General features: G+C 46.0%; 1 protein-coding gene across 8 annotated transcripts in view; it reads right to left on the bottom strand.

Moving 5' to 3' along the window:
- Nucleotides 1–18,253, bottom strand: part of SLC29A4 (solute carrier family 29 member 4) — a 301,784-nt gene that overhangs the window by 24,771 nt on the left and 258,760 nt on the right. For all 8 annotated transcript variants that reach the window (XM_069645524.1, XM_069645525.1, XM_069645526.1 and 5 more), the window contains 3 exons: nucleotides 8,224–8,353; nucleotides 3,798–3,985; nucleotides 2,000–2,240 (listed from right to left, as the gene is read on the bottom strand). In XM_069645524.1, coding sequence (XP_069501625.1) covers nucleotides 2,000–2,240; nucleotides 3,798–3,985; nucleotides 8,224–8,353 — 559 coding nt within the window. The remainder of the gene's footprint in view (nucleotides 1–1,999; nucleotides 2,241–3,797; nucleotides 3,986–8,223; nucleotides 8,354–18,253) is intronic.

Raw genomic sequence — 18,253 nt, 5'->3', positions numbered from 1 at the left:
CCGTGCTCCTGCTTTACTCGCATTCCTGCGTACACTGCCGGTTTCCTTTTTGGGGTTCCATTGGTGTTGAGAAGACAGTGCACCTCCTAGACCTTGTCAGGCTCTTCCAGGAATCATCTGCATTTACTGCTTGTCCCCAAACTCCATCTACTAGCTGCTTTATGGGGGAAGCGTAAACCCTCAATGTGTACCTGAGGCCCAAAGAGGTGTTGAGTGACCTGCTCGTTCACTAAAGCTGCACAGCGTGCCCGAGAAAACTGCTAATGTCTTAACACTTCCATCTCAATTCACAGGTTGGATAACGGCCTACACGGGAGATCTTTCGTGTGTATAGTATATGCATAAATGTGTTCCATGGGTGTCCTGTGCCTGTTGGGGTGTTAGAACGCGAAATCACGCCCCCATATTCCAACCAATTAATTGGCTTGTGATCAATGAGCAGTCCAAGGGACACGGTTGCCGTCAATTCCCTTGTCCCTTTGCTCTTTTGTCTTTAAAGCAAAGAGGATACAGGGAGCATGGGAGGAAACGGGGGTTGCTTGCCATTGTCACCAAAATGGTGTGATGAAATGTGCATTAAGCCATTAATGCCTATATAATAGTTCCCAAGTACGTTAAATTTAGTTTCTCACCTGAGGGCACACAAGAGCCCACACAAAAACAATGTTTCAAACGTCAGATGGCCTTGAATAGGGACTACCTCAAATGAACTAGACATTAAAACTATTGCAATGTGTGTGAAATGTGTTGTGTTTTCAGTTTTGTGTATCCTTGTTTCACTGGCCATCCGTCAACGGGTATTGCTACAAAATATCGCAGACCATCCCTACGATTCCAAAAATGTTGAATGTTTTAAAGCTGAATTTCACTGCATATATATGTGGGGGGATGGGTTAAACTGATAATAAATGTGTGTGTGGCGGGCTCGGGGTCTCTCCCTGCTTATATATGCTCTGACATAGGGTACAAGAAATAAATATTGGTATTTTTGGATTCGCAGGTTTTTTTTGTAATCAATATTTTCACATAGATCCCGCGAATGCAGGTAGAATGTGCTTGTGCTTGCGCTTGAGTATGATTGACAGCTCAAGAGAATGCTTGTGCCTTGTCTGTGTGAATGTACAGAGCGTGACAGTTGAGTGTCTGGGCAAAGAGGAGGAGAATGGCCCGGGTGGTCTCTCTGTGAATGGAACTGAAAATAGGTCAAATAAAAAATGATGGACCTTATAAAGAAGTGTCTCACAGCTGGAGGGTCTCAACACTAGTGAAAAGGATGAGCAGGTGTGGGACATCATGCACATGAAGGATCGATAGCCCCTTTAAGTTATAATGCCACAGGGGGATTTTGTTGTACACTCTGGTCTTGGATTGGGACCACTAGATATGAACGAGCCTTGTGCACAGCAGGATATGTGGGGCAGGACCTGAAAGGGCACACGCTGGTGCAGATGTTGGATGCACCATACTGGTAAGTGTTAGGATTGCGTGATTCTTATCCTTGTGGTGAGTGTTCCAGATATGTTGGTTCCCCGAATGATCCTGTGTTGGGGCTCTAGAGTTAGGGTTGTTTAGTGTAGTTATTATGGTGGGATATGAACGGTCTTTGTGCCGATACCTGAGAGAGTAACTGGAACTGAAAATTTGTTTAATAAAAAAAAAAGAATACTGGACAGGCTAAGCAGTGGCTCACAGCTGGTCTGTGCCTGGGCGTCCATCTAGAGTTATTTTCTTTGATTTGTAACATTGTTCAGATAAAAGAATAGGACAGCGTGAAAAACTGCAGGAAAGAGGGGATCACGTTATAGCAATTTTGTAGATCCAATAAAGTCCTGCAAAGCTGGACATGGCCAAAGAGTCAGGTATATTAGGTTAAGACTGGAGATCCCAGATTAGGAGGTGTCAAGATTGGACTGCTTATCCCTGAAATTCAACAAATCTACCAAACACCCACAGCACACTTTATTGATTCAAGCAAAGTAACAATGCTGGTTAAACTTACCCGCCAACTCGCGTTGCTCTGGGCTCACTTTGCCAGCTGCCAGAATCATGGGCACGCTTCCAAAGTAGCCATTGCTGATTCCCATCAGGAGGGAGAAGATGCAGGGCCAGGCAGGGTGGCTGAAGGCGGGCTTCCCACTCGGGTAAATGCACATTACGAAGAGGGGGATAAAGATCACTCGCACGCACGAGCAGATGAGAAGGTGGGGGCCTCTCCAGTCGTAGGGCAAAGCGGCCAAGATCTAGAAGAAAAGGAACCCAATAAGAGATATGGCACATGGTTCTACTGCCAGAAGCGCGCCACATAGATACCTTCAATGACCAGTGAGGGACAGTGGAGGGGATGACACATAGTTACCTAAAAGTAGAAGAACTTTCCTCAAAATAACCATCCTTATATCAGCCATGTACCCTAATGAAACTTGAAGTCTTATTTGTTGAGAAAATAGGCCTTAAATCATGTACCATTTGTACCTACCCCAAAGGCATGTCCTGAGCTCCTTGACATTGAGGTGTGAAGGACACTTTTGACCTTAAGTGGAGCCCTTACTGTACAGCTGCACAGGAGACTGGAGACTGGCATGCTTACTGCTAGGGACGGGAAGATGAAGTGCCAATTTAAGGTAGTGGCTGAGGGATCAGGCTTTCTCGGTAAGCGACTGCCTGATGCATGGTTGGGAAGATGCATTAGTGTGGGACTTATTAAGAGGACATCCAGCCAGGAAGACACGGGGCGCTCTACAAAGCGGAAGCACCAGGTGTTTCCATGACAACGAAGCTGAGAGTGGTATCAGGCTCACAGATCCACATGGACAACTATAGTGCTGTGAAAGCGATCACTTTCCATAAGCCCACTTATTAGAAATCCCCCCCTCCCACGATACCTTCCAGAATCCCGCCAAAGAAGTACAATCTTCCCAGGTCTCATCGCATGTTCTTAAAAACCCTCACACCTCAATTCTAAAAAAGTGTAAAATGTCTGAAAAAGTGAAGGTAAGCACTCTTATGCAAAATGCAGTAATATTGGCTCTTTTTGCGTATGTCCAGCTGTTCCAGTTACCTTCGTTTCTACTGTTTTTTTTATTTAACCAATGACATTTTCAGTACCACCTTTTTTGGAGAAAAAAAGGTTAATTTTGAAGGTAATTGGACTCTTGGATAATGGAAAATCATAAAATGAAATGTGTTAACTAAATGTTTAAAAATTGCCTTGGAGAGACTGTTGTGTTTAAATGAAGTAGTTATGTAGTTATGTACCTTGCTCAGTTTTGTTAAATGGTAACAGTTTGTTAGAAACTGTAAACCTTAAAGAAAAAAGAAAAAAGAAAAGAAAAAAAAAAGAAAAAAATGAAAATGAGTTACGAGTCCCCATAAGTGTTTAGAAAAGAATTCCAGATGTAATAATTTATCTAAAAAATCCAGAAAAATGCCCAAGTGCTTTACAGTAGCCTGATGTTTCGGGGCCAGTAGAAGAGTTTCAGGCAGTCGCAAGGAGCTGCCTCCTGCAGGGAGGCAAGACATGGGGCAGCGGGAGGGCATATGTGGTGCAGGCCTTTTTACTACATTCCCACATTTACACAATCTTGACTTTCATTCTTTGTGTTTTCAATTTTTGTTCTAATATAACACCAGATACAATACAACTGTAATAAAAACGCACAGTGACGTAGGAGACAGGAAATAGGAGGGCAAGTCCACTCTTTTGGATGGCGGGCGAGTGGTGGGTGGGGAATGGCAGCCTTGGTCGGTAGAGCTCATGTCGGTGCCTGCTAGTTGCTGAGGTCACCAGTGTGCCATACCTTGCCCACAAAGTCCGAGAGATTGAAGATGGCCATGATCAGGATTGGCAGCCACTCCCCCAGCGTGCAGTTGCGGATCTCTGACTCCAGCCCGGGGAACAGACACAGCGTGATGAAGTAGGTCATAGCTATGGAGAGCATGTAGGCCCATATCACGCGGGAGACGACGTACCGGTGCAACATCATGTCTAGAAGAACAATGGAACACCACAATGAACATAATCAATAACACCTTTTTTTTTTAAAAAAAAAGAAATTAAAAACAATCTATGTGGCACTGATTTGTCTCTGTAGGTTGTTCCTTTAGTCATTTCCCTTCTTCTTCATTTTTGGAGTTTCACTGGGAGATCATTTGACATTTGTCAGAACCAACCCCTGCAGGCGGCCCTTTAACCATGCGGTTCCTTGAGTGAAAGGTGTGCCTGCCAGGGGTTGGCTTCTCCCACTGCTGATGCGTTGAATGGCACAACACTGATTGTGTCACTGAGGCCTTAATGGGTCTTTACTGATTGTGTCACTGAGGCCTTAATGGGTCTTATGCCATCTTGCCCCTGTTACAATTATTCCTTCCTCTCGGAGTCAGTTACAAGTTGATTGCTGACAGTTCAATAATTGTAGAGAAAATAAAGGATAGTCAGATTTATGGAGGAATCTAAAGTGGAAATGGGTGTCTAGTTAGCCGGCATAACCCCTTGGGCGCGGGACCCACTTGGTGGGTGATCCTCAAGATTGGGCACCAGTTCTCCATTTCTCAGCATCAGACCCTTGTTATCACTCGTGAACAGGCATCAACTCGCCCCAGGCCCTCCCACCATGCCTTTCATCTTGAAATACCTAAATCACTTCAATGCCCCAGGGGTTTGAGAGTGAGGCTGTTGCTTGGAGGAACAGAGGCTTCAAGACAGCATGTGGAGATGGCTGCTCTGAGATGTTAGTTCAGAGCCAGACTCTCCCACCGCAACTTTCTAGGTCGCTTCTCAAAGCTTCTTAGTTCTCCCTTGTCCAAGCTCTTGGTTTATAGTATGCCTGCATTGGGGAGCCGCTCATGGTATGTTTGATTCGCTCCGCTCCACATTTTGGTAGGTGCTGCTGACTGTAGACATCAGCTAGGATCGCGTTGCAGTGTGGACTTGCTTGCAACACTGGTTCTCAGGAAGGCACACGGGTAGGCTGGAGATGTGGGGTACGGAGAGCACTGTCCTCGCCACAGTGATTGCAGCCATTTCCCTGACTAATACACACGTGTATGTCTCACCCTAAAGTATGGTGTGGTGCAACGCCTATGGCTTTCATGATTGTGCATGCTACACCATGTGCTATCCTCAGGTTTTCCCCGTGATCGAAATTGGCATCCCTTCACTTAAAGTACTTTCCTTGAAGTCTTCAGTTTGTTCGTGCACTTTTGCTCGACCAGAATTCGACCAGGTTTTTATATGTGTATGTGGGGATAGGGAAGCAAGGAGGCCTGGGGGGCAGTGCATACAAAGCAAAGGGGGGTGCTACATAAAACAAGGAAAAAAACGGGTTGAATTCTGGTCGACAAAAGTGCAAAAACAAAATGACTTTACAACAAAGGGTCATGTCTTCCCATAGATAGTAAAACATTTCATGCATGGTGATTGCCGATCTGCTTCCCAAACTAGCTCCTGGGAGGATCAGGCAGTATCCACAGAAGGTCCATAATAGTTAGAAACTATATACTGTTATGTTATGTTATTTGGCATTCATGTAGGGCTCTATATATCATTGGTATCACCTCAAAGTGCTGGTAGGTTGAACGCCCTTGGGGACAGTAGTCAAGGTCAGTTGAGAGAGTAAGGAGTCATAGGGTGCACTCGTTATGTGTGCAGCTGAATGAGGAAATCGGGGGAACCAATCCTCACAAAAGCTTGCGAATGTCAATCCTTCCCTCAGTGGCTATGATCCGAGGGACTCTGAAGGAGGTTACAATTTCCCTTTTTTTTAAAATGAATTTTGAATGTAAGGGAAACAAATGTCCATCCGTGATTGAGGAGAAAGAAAATGATCTGAACCGCCGACTCTAAATTAGGGACTCATAATTCTAGAAAAAAGCTAAGTAAACAGTTGAGACTCCCAGGGTAGATAATGGGGCTCATTACGAGCATGGCCGTGTAGTGATAAAGGTGATTGCATTTCTGCCACTTTCATTGGGCCGCCATAATATGAATCGGGTGGCAACACAGAGGAGATGCTTCCAGCACTGGGGTTATTTCCTCCACATTAGGACCAACCATGGAGGAATTTCAAGAGCTGCACCTATGATAATTCCTCCAAAATACCCATGGGTTCTTATGCACTCTGAAGATGGAGATTAACTCTGCCATCCTGCCACTTGCAATCAGTGGCGTCACTAAGGCGGGGCTGGGGCAGGCCTGGTCCCCTCCTCTGAAATCCTGGGCCCTCACTGTGCCCCGCTCTACCTCAGCCTGGCTACTTTCTGTGTTCTTTCTACAGTGCTGTGTCTCTCCGCACAGCACACACACAGGGCCACAATCAATGCTGCCGCACAACAATGGCCAAGATCCGCCCGTCCAATCAGAATGTAGCACAGAAAACCGATAATGAGGGTCATTAGTGGCTTAATGGTTTAGTGCCTACATTCTGATGGGAGGGGAGATGCATTGGGGTGTGATAGTTGGTGTGCACAAAATATTTTCTGCAGTAGTGCTTCTGACGTCACAAATTGCCCTTTTATAGGCAGCCCCCTACTTTCATCTGTGACCCCCCCTACTTTTGTCTGTAGCCCCCTCTGGGTCCCTCCTAAATTTGATTCCTGGCGACGCCACTGCTTGCAATCGGGCGGACTTGTCAGATTGCAAGTGCCAGTAGCAGTAAACGTGTCTAGCGATAATTCCTCATAACGTGGCCCAATGTGTGATAACTGGAAGAAACAATGAATGCACAATTTCCCTCAGGCAAAGCCCAATGACCTTTGATTTTCTCTTCCATTACTTATTTGGTTAGAAATCAATGGGGAAATATTCTTGGTATCGTGTCAAAGTTATGCAGATTTTGTATTTGTGCGTTCTGCCAGTGGTATCCCTGCCATCAAAATCCTTCAATATCCTTAAACATTTGTAGTACGTCTGTTGTTTATTATTTGTTCTCCAAAACTATTTTGCTGACGCTGCTATTGGACATCCACCATTTTACCACCCTATTTCCTTTGCTGTATTCTTACAAATCTCAATTTTGGGATCCTAGCATTTCTTTTAATAATAGTCATATCCACATTGTGAATCTCAGCATTTTGTCACATATATTTCAATTAATTAAAACTTCAATAATTTCCAACCAATTATTTTAGTCACCAACGATGCACCTCAGAAACCTTCGATGTTTGGAGTCTGCCTCTTTTAACCAAGAACTGCCCAGAAATATGCAAAATGATTGCTGAAAAGTGCTGTTTTTTTATCCTTTTTTAAAAAATAGTCCCTGCATGTGTGACGCCTATTTCTGTCATCCTGGAGGGGGGTTAGGCTCCTTGTGGTATCCTAAACGTTGATAAATTGTACGCATTAGGTTAGAGTGTCCATTTATGATTAGGATTGTGTTAATCACACATGTGATCAGTTGGGGACCATGTTCAAAAGAAGGACTATTGGACTTTGCTTCCAATAATAGGATACTCATATGCTATTCCCACATGCAGTACATTAAAATACTGTTGCACTCACAGCAAACACTTTCATGCATTTTGCACCTTATGGAATTTGTGTAGCACTTTAATACAATTTTGCACAGGGGCTATTGGTCTGAATTAATAATGTTGGTTGTGATTTTAATGTGTATTACTAGTAATATATTGTTTAATGATCTGATGTTGCCTGTGTAAGTGTTTTTGAGAACATTTATAAAAGTAACGCAAACAAACTAAATATTATTTTCTTGAAAAAAGTGTGCAACTGGATTCATTATCCAATATAAATTAATTACACAGACTGTTGTGTCCCCTTTTTGAGCCATATAAGGGCAGGGTATCCTACTCTTAGCAATTGTTATACAGGATTAGTAATCCTGCATGACGGACTAGCTTGTAATGTGATTAATTTGTGAAAACGTCTTTTATAGTAAGAACCTGTGATAGATCAAGCCTCAACTTCACACACTTGTAACACAAATCAAAGAAATTAATAAAGCATTTCGATGTGAAAATGTTGTGTTAAGCATGCCATCTCTGTATAATGTTGTGTGTCAAGGATAATGCATTCCACATAAAAGGGCCTTGTGCTACAATGCAGGGAAAGGCACTTCTGGTGACTTTTCCGAGCTTCAGAGAGAGGATGAAAGGGGATGTAAATGCTGACAATGGCATATGCTAAGACCGAGTAAGCATATCTGTATAGGTCAGCACTAAGAATACAGTGGCCTCATGATAGGAAATGATGACCACTTGCCAACTTACCTCTGAAGCTAGGCCAGCTCTTTTTAATTTTGGGAATAGGGACATCAAACCTCATGTAGGTGCCGCCGCCTGCCAAATCAATCCCGTTCCCTAAGCTGCCCACAGGCGAGTCTCCATGGGTTCCATTCTCCTATGGAATAAAAATAGCATGTTTACGTACAGGACATTGAGTAAAGGAGAACAGCATGAGTTAAGATCTAAGTGTTCTGTAAAGGGATGTATGCACGTTATGTGATGCATCAGATGAGATCTTGCTGATAGTAATAATACATTTCTATTTATATGGCACTTTTGCCAAAGCGCTGTGTACAGAACATTGTTGTATATACAATTATTGGTACCCCACCGAAGCTTGTACTCATTTGTTGATCTCAGATGGGTGAAAGGCTGAATTGGCCTGGTTGGTATTGAAAACTGCAGCCTGCAGAGCACACACAGATCTCAGCAGTGAGCACCCAACCTGCTGAGCTATTTTACCAACACCATTAAATGGGAACTCTGTGAGGTGCACTGGGAGTTCACCAAGTTACTGAAACCACTCTCACTGAATTGCAGAGAGACCTCTGCACAAGGCATTGGGAGATTTCCTGAGGTCAATTGAACTCTCTCTGAGCTGCACCTCGAGCTCTCTGGGGTGCATTGTTAGGAACACAGACAGACATTATGATCTATTGGTGAGGCATTTAGAAGTTTTAAAATAAATATATTAGTGATTTTTAATGCAGGGATAAACGCAAGTACAGGTCAGAGTGACCCTTACAATTTGAGGTCCAAAGTGAATGAAGAAAGAGGCAAAAGGATGAAAAGAACAATCCCCAAAGACATTGAGATGTAAATGCGCAATATGAGCCATGTGATTGTAGTCATTCTCTACCTTACATATTTTATTCGAAGGATGTAGTTTTAAGAAGCACACATGTAATGCCCTTTATATTAAAAATGTGACTGCCTTATGATGAAATATGGTTTATTTCATGTGGTGCCATGTTGATGGTGTTTGTGTTTTACTGAGACTTTTGTAAGATTTTGTAAAGTTGTTTTTTACTCACTGGCCCAATTTCTTCTACCTAGTGCAATTTATTAAACACTAACTGTTCCCGGCGTAACATATGCCATTCTAGCATATCTTAAATATCAATATTGGTCAGTAATTCATAGGGTCACCTGTCCCCCTTCTTAAATATCGAAATTACCACTTATCACTTCCAGGAAAGGAGCATAGGTCCCTGTGACTTATTAATGGTCATTGAAAGGCGAAAGCTAGCAGATGGAATGAGAGGTACGCACAGTATAGGAACAGTATACAGATCAGATGGGCCTCTATGATGTGTCTTTGTAGATGCATATTTGTCAACCTTGTTCCATTGCAGAGTCCCTGTGATGGCTTAAGATTGCATAGTAGCATAATTACACCACCTGTTTTCAGCTTTACTGAAACGTTGAGACGGTAATTAACTGTTCATTGACACTGGAACCGACGTGCCGTGTGGTAAATAGAAGTGGGGGTGGAAAGAAGTAATTTGAAATTGTTCTGAATGTTTACAATAGTGGAAGGCAAAGGTGACTGCGAAGAACCGTGCTCATTCTGTTTGTTGAAATGATAGCTGATGTAGAAGTGGGTTGACGTTTCCATTTGGACAGCAGAGGGCAACCTAACACTGAGAAATTGTATCAGCTGAGTACAGAAACATACCTAATCCTTTTATATATATAAAATATGTGCCTCCCATTCTTAAAGGTTAGAAGTCCTGCTTCACAACACCAGGAAGGCGTACTGCTAGGGGCCATATCCTAACAGCCATCAGCATTGTGCACTGCAAAAGAAAATGTTTTCTATTTACTAAATGTGGAATGGTTGTGACTCTTGCATTCCTAGTCCAAGGGCCAGCCTGCTTTTATACTTGTGACATGCCATCAGCAGCAGAGAAAAGGTTGGGATACTTTGCAAAAAGAAATATGCATTCATAGCTTCGGGGAAAGGTTGTTTTTTTATATAGAGGAAGGGGGAGGGTGGTACTGGACTAACTAACAGTAGCACAAATGTCAGTATAGTAATTTGTCCTCTTGCCTGCTGTCATGATGCCTACCCCCGGAGCACCAGGCCAGGCCCAGCACCCCCGGAAGCAGGCATCATGCCCTCGGGTAAAAGCCCAGCGGCCCCTTATAGGGGCTCTTTGGACTCAGTCCTGGCGCCTTTGGCGCCAGGCTCATGTTGGACATCAGTCCTGGCGCCATAGGCGCCAGGCTCATAAAGGGAGGTATTTTGTGCACTTACCTGATGCAGACCATGCTGCACGCTTCAGGCCTCCCTGAGACCTGAAAGGGACTATTTTTTCATAGGGACTATTTTTTCACTCGGGCGTGGCCAGGGAAGGATACATACCTAGTTGGGGAAGGATACATACCTGGGACTTCTTTGGAGGCTATTTAAGCCACGCCCAGACAGCAGCTCATGCTTCGCGTTGTTCTGCTTCCTGCAGCTTAACGCTCACCGTGTCTGCTCCTGCTCCTGGACTCCAGCCACGCCCGCCTCAAACCTGGAAGACCTGCAAGGAAGGAAGAGAAGAGAAAGGTGAAAACCAAGGACTATTTCAAACTTCTTACCTGCATCCGGAATCTTCTCGCCAGCATCCCTGAAGAAAGACTTCCATTTAAAAGCATTGCGTTCCTCGCTGCAGCGCCACGCTTCACTCACCTGTCCTCGAGACATCTCCCGGCTCCATCGCGGCTGTCAGCATCGGACGCCACATCTCTGCACCTAGGGGAGAGAGGAATAAACAAAAGGTGAGCAGAAGGAACACAGAAGGAAAGCCTGATTAACAGCCATAATACTTACCGGCTTTTCTTCCACATTTCGGGTCGGCGCCGCCCGTTGGCAGGTACCGTACCCCGGCCCCTATGGGGAAAGGACAAGAGACATTTCTGGGGAATGATAAGGACATTTAGAGGGATCGCCCTCATCACTACTCACCTCGGCAGTTTAACCCCTCGACGCATCGCCTTCATTCTGCACCTGAAATAAAGGACAGATCACAGGTTAGAAAGACAACATAAAGGGGGCCTCACTTGAACTTTGAACTTTCATACTTACGGCGCATCGCTCAGGAAAGTCAGGTGGATTTTGCCAGCGCCATTCTGAAAACCAGTGAAGTAACTGGACGAACGCGCGCCCCTGCACCAGAAGCAGGATGGAGAGTTCATCCTTCCAAACCATAAGGTGAGCTTAAACCGGAGTTTGGAGGAAGTTAGAGAGGAACGAAGGGGGAAAGGGCGGAGCTAGCACACTATTCTGCAGACTGTTAATCCCCTTTCTCATCTGCAGAAGGATATTCCTATGGGCCAGGCAAGCACGATTTGGAGGTCCTGTCCAATCGGTGTTCCGGGTCCTGCGGATCACGCTAGAAGAGGCCACAGCAATCCAGACTAGACCAGCGCCCCCGTGGGAACCAGGTGAGCATTACAGAACGCGAAGCCTTCCTACAAATTCCCACCCAGGCGCTATGGAAACTTCCGAAACTGACCAGTTGGCCCAATTACTGGGGGAATTGCGGGCCGAAGTACACGCCGCTCGTCAAGAGACTAGTGCCCTCAGGAGGGAAGTGATTGTAATAAAGGATAGAGCTGATGACCTGGCTAGACAGCTTTTCCAAGGTCAAGCTGGACAAACTCCTTTACCCGGTTCCGGGGGGAACCCCGCTCCAGTGGTTTCCAGTAACCCGGTGCAGATTAATCTACCTGGAAACATGCCGCTGGCCCCACCTGAACGCTTTGCTGGGGACCCCAAACGATTTGCCGTATTCATGAATCAGTGTCGTTTGCACTTCCTATGCAGACCTGGGGCCTTCCCTAATGATCAGACCAAGGTAGCCTTTGTGTTGTCATATCTCAGCGGCTGTGCTGCCGATTGGTCAGTCCCACTGGTAACTCAAGATGACCCGATTCTTCGTGATTTTCAAGGATTTCAAACAAGCATGGAAAGGTTATTTGGTCGACACTCCCAGGGACAGGCTCTGGATGACGAACTTCTATGTCTGCGACAGGGCAATCAAGACCTTCTATCCTACATTGCAACCTTCAATAGACTAATTGTGGAAACTGGTTGGCCAGAGGATAAAAGAATCACGTTATTCTATCGAGGTCTACGCGGAGAACTTAAAGATGTCTTGGCACAAGTTGTAAATCCGCCCCAAGAATGCACTGAATATATAGACTTAGTGGTCCAATTGGATCACAGGCTGCAAAACAGAAAAGCAGATCGGTCCAAGTTTGAAACCCGGGTGTTGGCCAAGACCCACGCTAACCCCAAGGGGGCTGATGGCTCGGAGCCTATGCAAATCGGAGGGGTTAAAGGACCCCTAACTCAAAAAGAACAGGAAAGAAGACGACAGATGCAATTATGCCTTTATTGTGGGTCCTCTGGACACTTTCTACGAGATTGCCCGGTTAAGCCACCCAAGAAGGTGGTAGGAGCCGCTGATAAAATCCATGGAAACTCTGTATCGGGAAACGACCACGCCCAGCAAGCGTAGGGGTCCGCTTGCCGAGCTTGAAAACTAACTCTCAGACCTCGCATTTCATTGTGCCAATGGTCCTCGTAGATCCGGAACAGCCTAAACGGTTGCATGCTATAAAGGCATACATTGATAGCGGGGCTATAGGAAACTATGTGGATCGAGAATTGGTCTCTAGGATAAACCTCCCTCTGCATCCTAAAACCAACAAAGATGTCATCACCACAGTAGATGGAACCGAAATTGCCTCTGGACCGGTAACACATTCCACAGCTGAGGTGACACTTGTAGGTCCGGATGGCCATCGGGAGGCAGTTGTGTTTGATGTAATCAAGGCTCCACAGTTTCAGCTTATTCTCGGAATCCCTTGGTTAGAGACACATAATCCTCGAATTGATTGGCGAGCGAAGAGAATAACCTTCCCGGATTGTGCACAAACCTGCTACCCAGAAAATCCAAAGATTAATCTAGCATCAGTAACCTCTGTCCCCGTGCAACTACCTCCAGAGTACCAAGACTTTCAGGACGTCTTCCAAAAGGAACAGGCCAACACGTTACCTCCCCACAGATCGTACGATTGCCAAATCGATCTGGTGCCCGGTGCACAACCCCTTTGTAGCAGGATTTACGCCCTAACTGAACCAGAGAATCTGCATTTGAGACAATATTTAGATCAATACCTCGCCAATGGTTTCATTCGCCCGTCAAAGTCCCCGGCATCCTCAGCTTTGTTCTTCATGCCTAAAAAGAAGGCGACCTTAGAACTTGTATCGATTACCGCGCATTGAACCAGATAACTGTTAAAAATCGTTACCCTAGGTTTATCCCGGAGTTTTCACGTGTGGTGCAACCCATCACTGCACTCTTGGGAAAAAATAAACGTTTTGAATGGACCGAGGAAGCCGAACAGGCCTTTCAGGAGTTGAAAGCTAAGTTCACGTCTGCACCTATTTTGAAGCACCCGCGTCCCGATCTCCCATATATAGTCAAAACCGACGCGTCCAGCTTAGCATGGGAGCTGTCCTGTCTCAGAGAGACTCTGAAACCAACCAACTGCACCCCGTAGCATTTTGGTCCAGAAAGTTCTCGCCGCCGGAGATAAATTATGCAATCACCGATAAGGAACTATTAGCCATTAAGTCTGCCTTTAAGGCTTGGCGGCATTATCTCCTCGGCGCCCGGCATACCATCACCGTGATCACTGATCACCAAAATTTACAATATTTAAAAACTGCCAAGGCTCAATCGTCTCGACAGCTCCGATGGGCTTTGTTCTTTGCTGAGTTCGATTTTGTAATCACCTACCGCCCCGGCTATAAGAATGGTAAGGCGGACGCTCTATCCCGAATTGGAATGGAAGAAATAGACACAAACTCAGAACCTGTGCCGATAATTCCCGAACAAAGAATTTTGGGGATAACCACTTTACAAACCCTTGAAGACATTCAAGCACGAGTGAAACAATTCCTGGACTCTTCAGCCTTGCAGGATTGGATCAAAAGGGGGTCTAACTTTTCAGTCAAGGATGGCTTACCTTACTTCCAAGGACGCTTATTTTTGCCAGAAAAGGAATTGCAAGGGCTGGTTATTTCCCGTCATCATGATACCCTGATGGAAGGACATCCTGGCATTGCCAAAACAGAGGAAAAGGTTAAACGACAATTCTGGTGGCCTTCCTGGCGAAAGGATATTAAATCTTTCGTGATGTCCTGTGGAGTTTGTGCCCAAAACAAAGGTCAAAAGACAAGACCCGCCGGTGTTCTTCAGCCCTTAGACATTCCACCAGCACCTTGGCACACCCTGTCACTAGATTTTATCACGGACCTGCCCTCTTGTAATGGTTACAATACTATTCTGGTCCTGGTGGATTTATTTTCCAAAATGGCCCACTTTATTCCTTTGAAAGGATTACCTTCAGCCTTTGTTCTTGCCAAGGAATTCCTCGAAAATATCATTCGTTTGCATGGATTCCCGTCCATACTAGTCTCCGATCGGGGAAGCCAGTTTATTTCTCATTTTTGGAAAAAGTGTTGTCATGGATTCCCGTCCATACTAGTCTCCGATCGGGGAAGCCAGTTTATTTCTCATTTTTGGAAAAAGTGTTGTCAACTGGCACAATTCGACGTAAGACTCTCGACCAGCCACCACCCACAGATCGATGGTCAGACGGAGAGAACAAACCAGACCCTTGAACAATATCTACGATGTATGTTGCACCAATCGGAGGGTAATTGGAAGGACATTTTATGGGTGGCTGAATATGCATACAATAACTCGATACACTCTGGAACTGGTCAGAGCCCCTTTTATACCCTATATGGACATCACCCTCGTACTTCAGACTTGCACTCACCTCTGAGCCTTGAAATGCCCGCAGTGGACCATTTGCATTCTACGATTACTCAAGCCTTCAAGGATGCAACTGCACATTTGCAACATGCGAAAGGGAAATACAAAAAGAATGCAGATCTGCATCGAAGAGAGGCGCCTCCATACCAAATAGGGGATCAAGTATGGTTGGCTACCAAACACCTATCACTCAAGGGGCCTCGAACTTTTAATCCAAGGTATTTAGACCCTTACTCGATCAAAGCTATAATCAACCCAGTGGCAGTCAAGCTCGATCTACCAGCTAACATGCGGATTCACCCCGTTTTTCATGTGTCACTTTTGAAACCAGTGCACCCAGGAACCAGATTAACAAAGCCACCAGAACTGATTCAGATGGATGGGGAGCCTGAATTCGAGGTGAAGAACATTTTGGATTCTAAGATCTCAAAATCAAAACTTTTCTATCTAATTGATTGGAAAGGGTACGGGCCTCAGGAAAGGTCTTGGGAACCCAGTGATCACGTACATGCACCTCGGCTGGTAAAAAGGTTCCATCGGAATTTCCCAAACAAACCGAAACCTCCAGAAGGAACGACCTTGGGAGGGGCCTTGGGGGGGAGTGCTGTCATGATGCCTACCCCCGGAGCACCAGGCCAGGCCCAGCACCCCCGGAAGCAGGCATCATGCCCTCTGGTAAAAGCCCAGCGGCCCCTTATAGGGGCTCTTTGGACTCAGTCCTGGCGCCTTTGGCACCAGGCTCATGTTGGACATCAGTCCTGGCGCCATAGGCGCCAGGCTCATAAAGGGAGGTGTTTTGTGCACTTACCTGATGCAGACCATGCTGCACACTTCAGGCCTCCCTGAGACCTGAAAGGGACTATTTTTTCATAGGGACTATTTTTTCACTCGGGCGTGGCCAGGGAAGGATACATACCTAGTTGGGGAAGGATACATACCTGGGACTTCTTTGGAGGCTATTTAAGCCACGCCCAGACAGCAGCTCATGCTTCGCGTTGTTCTGCTTCCTGCAGCTTAACGCTCACCGTGTCTGCTCCTGCTCCTGGACTCCAGCCACGCCCGCCTCGAACCTGGAAGACCTGCAAGGAAGGAAGAGAAGAGAAGGGTGAAAACCAAGGACTATTTCAAACTTCTTACCTGCATCCGGAATCCTCTCGCCAGCATCCCTGAAGAAAGACTTCCATTTAAAAGCATTGCGTTGCTCGCTGCAGCGCCACGCTTCACTCACCTGTCCTCGAGACATCTCCCGGCTCCATCGCGGCTGTCAGCATCGGACACCACATCTCTGCACCTAGGGGAGAGAGGAAGAAACAAAAGGTGAGCAGAAGGAACACAGAAGGAAAGCCTGATTAACAGCCATAATACTTACCGGCTTTTCTTCCACATTTCGGGTCGGCGCCGCCCGTTGGCAGGTACCGTACCCCGGCCCCTATGGGGAAAGGACAAGAGACATTTCAGGGGAATGATAAGGACATTTAGAGGGATCGCCCTCATCACTACTCACCTCGGCAGTTTAACCCCTCGACGCATCGCCTTCATTCTGCACCTGAAATAAAGGACAGATCACAAGTTAGAAAGACAACATAAGGGGGGCCTCACTTGAACTTTCATACTTACGGCGCATCGCTTAGGAAAGTCAAGTGGATTTTGCCAGCGCCATTCTGAAAACCAGTGAAGTAACTGGACGAACGCGCGCCCCTGCACCAGAAGCAGGATGGAGAGTTCATCCTTCCAAACCATAAGGTGAGCTTAAACCGGAGTTTGGAGGAAGTTAGAGAGGAACGAAGGGGGAAAGGGGGGAGCTAGCACACTATTCTGCAGACTGTTAATCCCCTTTCTCATCTGCAGAAGGATATTCCTACGGGCCAGGCAAGCACGATTTGGAGGTCCTGTCCAATCGGTGTTCCGGGTCCTGCGCATCACGCTAGAAGAGGCCACAGCAATCCAGACTAGAACAGCGCCCCCGTGGGAACCAGGTGATCGTTACACCTACATTTACGTGTAGGGTCTCCTTCTGCCCCACTTACAAGACAGAACCCTTTCATAACAGCAGAGTTTGAAGTGGGTGGGAACTTAAGGCTATATCACTCCCCTATGTGTTTGGACATACAGCCATCATTCCCTTACTTTCTTTTTGTTCAGAGGATGATTTCCGTATGGAAAGCAAAGAACACCTTTGTATTTTGCTACCCCTTTAGGGATTCAAAATTTCGTTCTACTGGGAAGCCATGAATGTCATAGCCTGCTGAGGTATCTTTCTGCTTGTTTATTTCAATAACATCCTTGGAATAGACAGTCCTTTCCAGAGCCTCCACAAAGCACTGCACACAGTGAGCAGATTTGTTTTTTGCATTTAAGCTAGATTAACATGAAATTGCTGCAGGCACGGCTGTGTGTGTGTACGCGCGTGTTGACATGTATGTGCATAGTGGGGTGTGGAGGTGCGAGTGGTGGATTGCTAGAAAGGTTATGGTGCAGAGAGGGGAGAGTGAGAGAGTGGCAGTAAGGGGGAAAAGGGCAGTTTGGAGCACTGTGAAGTAGGGTAAAGGGGAACATAGATCCATACTTTTCTTGGGAAGGTTCACCAGTTCATCGAAAACCATGGGGTTAGCAGCTTACGACATTCCTTAGTCTGGCTTAGTCGGACTTAGCATCGGTGTCAGGAATGGTGTCCAGCACACAACAGAAAGCGCATAAGCTTACGACATTCCTTAGGCTGGCTTAGTCGTACTGAGCATCGGTGTCAGGAATGATGTCCAGCACACAACAGAAAGCGCATAAGCTTACGACATTCCTTAGGCTGGCTTAGTCGTACTGAGCATCGGTGTCAGGAATGGTGTCCAGCACACAACAGAAAGCGCATAAGGTTACGACATTCCTTAGGCTGGCTTAGTCGTACTGAGCATCGGTGTCAGCAATGGAGTCCAGCACACAACAGAAAGTGCATAAACTTACGACATTCCTTAGTCTGGCTTAGTCGGACTGAGCATCGGTGTCAGGAATGGTGTCCAGCACACAACAGAAAGCGCATAAGCTTATGACATTCCTTAGGTTGGCTTAGTCGTACTGAGCATCGGTGTCAGGAATGATGTCCAGCACACAACAGAAAGCGCATAAGCTTATGACATTCCTTAGGCTGGCTTAGTCGTACTGAGCATCGGTGTCAGGAA

This window comes from Ambystoma mexicanum, chromosome 2p, assembly GCF_040938575.1.
Source record: "Ambystoma mexicanum isolate Mex_15411 chromosome 2p, UKY_AmexF1_1, whole genome shotgun sequence".
NCBI lineage: Eukaryota > Metazoa > Chordata > Amphibia > Caudata > Ambystomatidae > Ambystoma > Ambystoma mexicanum.
Note: the sequence above shows the minus strand (reverse complement) of the source record. Positions and strands in the feature narration are given on the sequence as shown.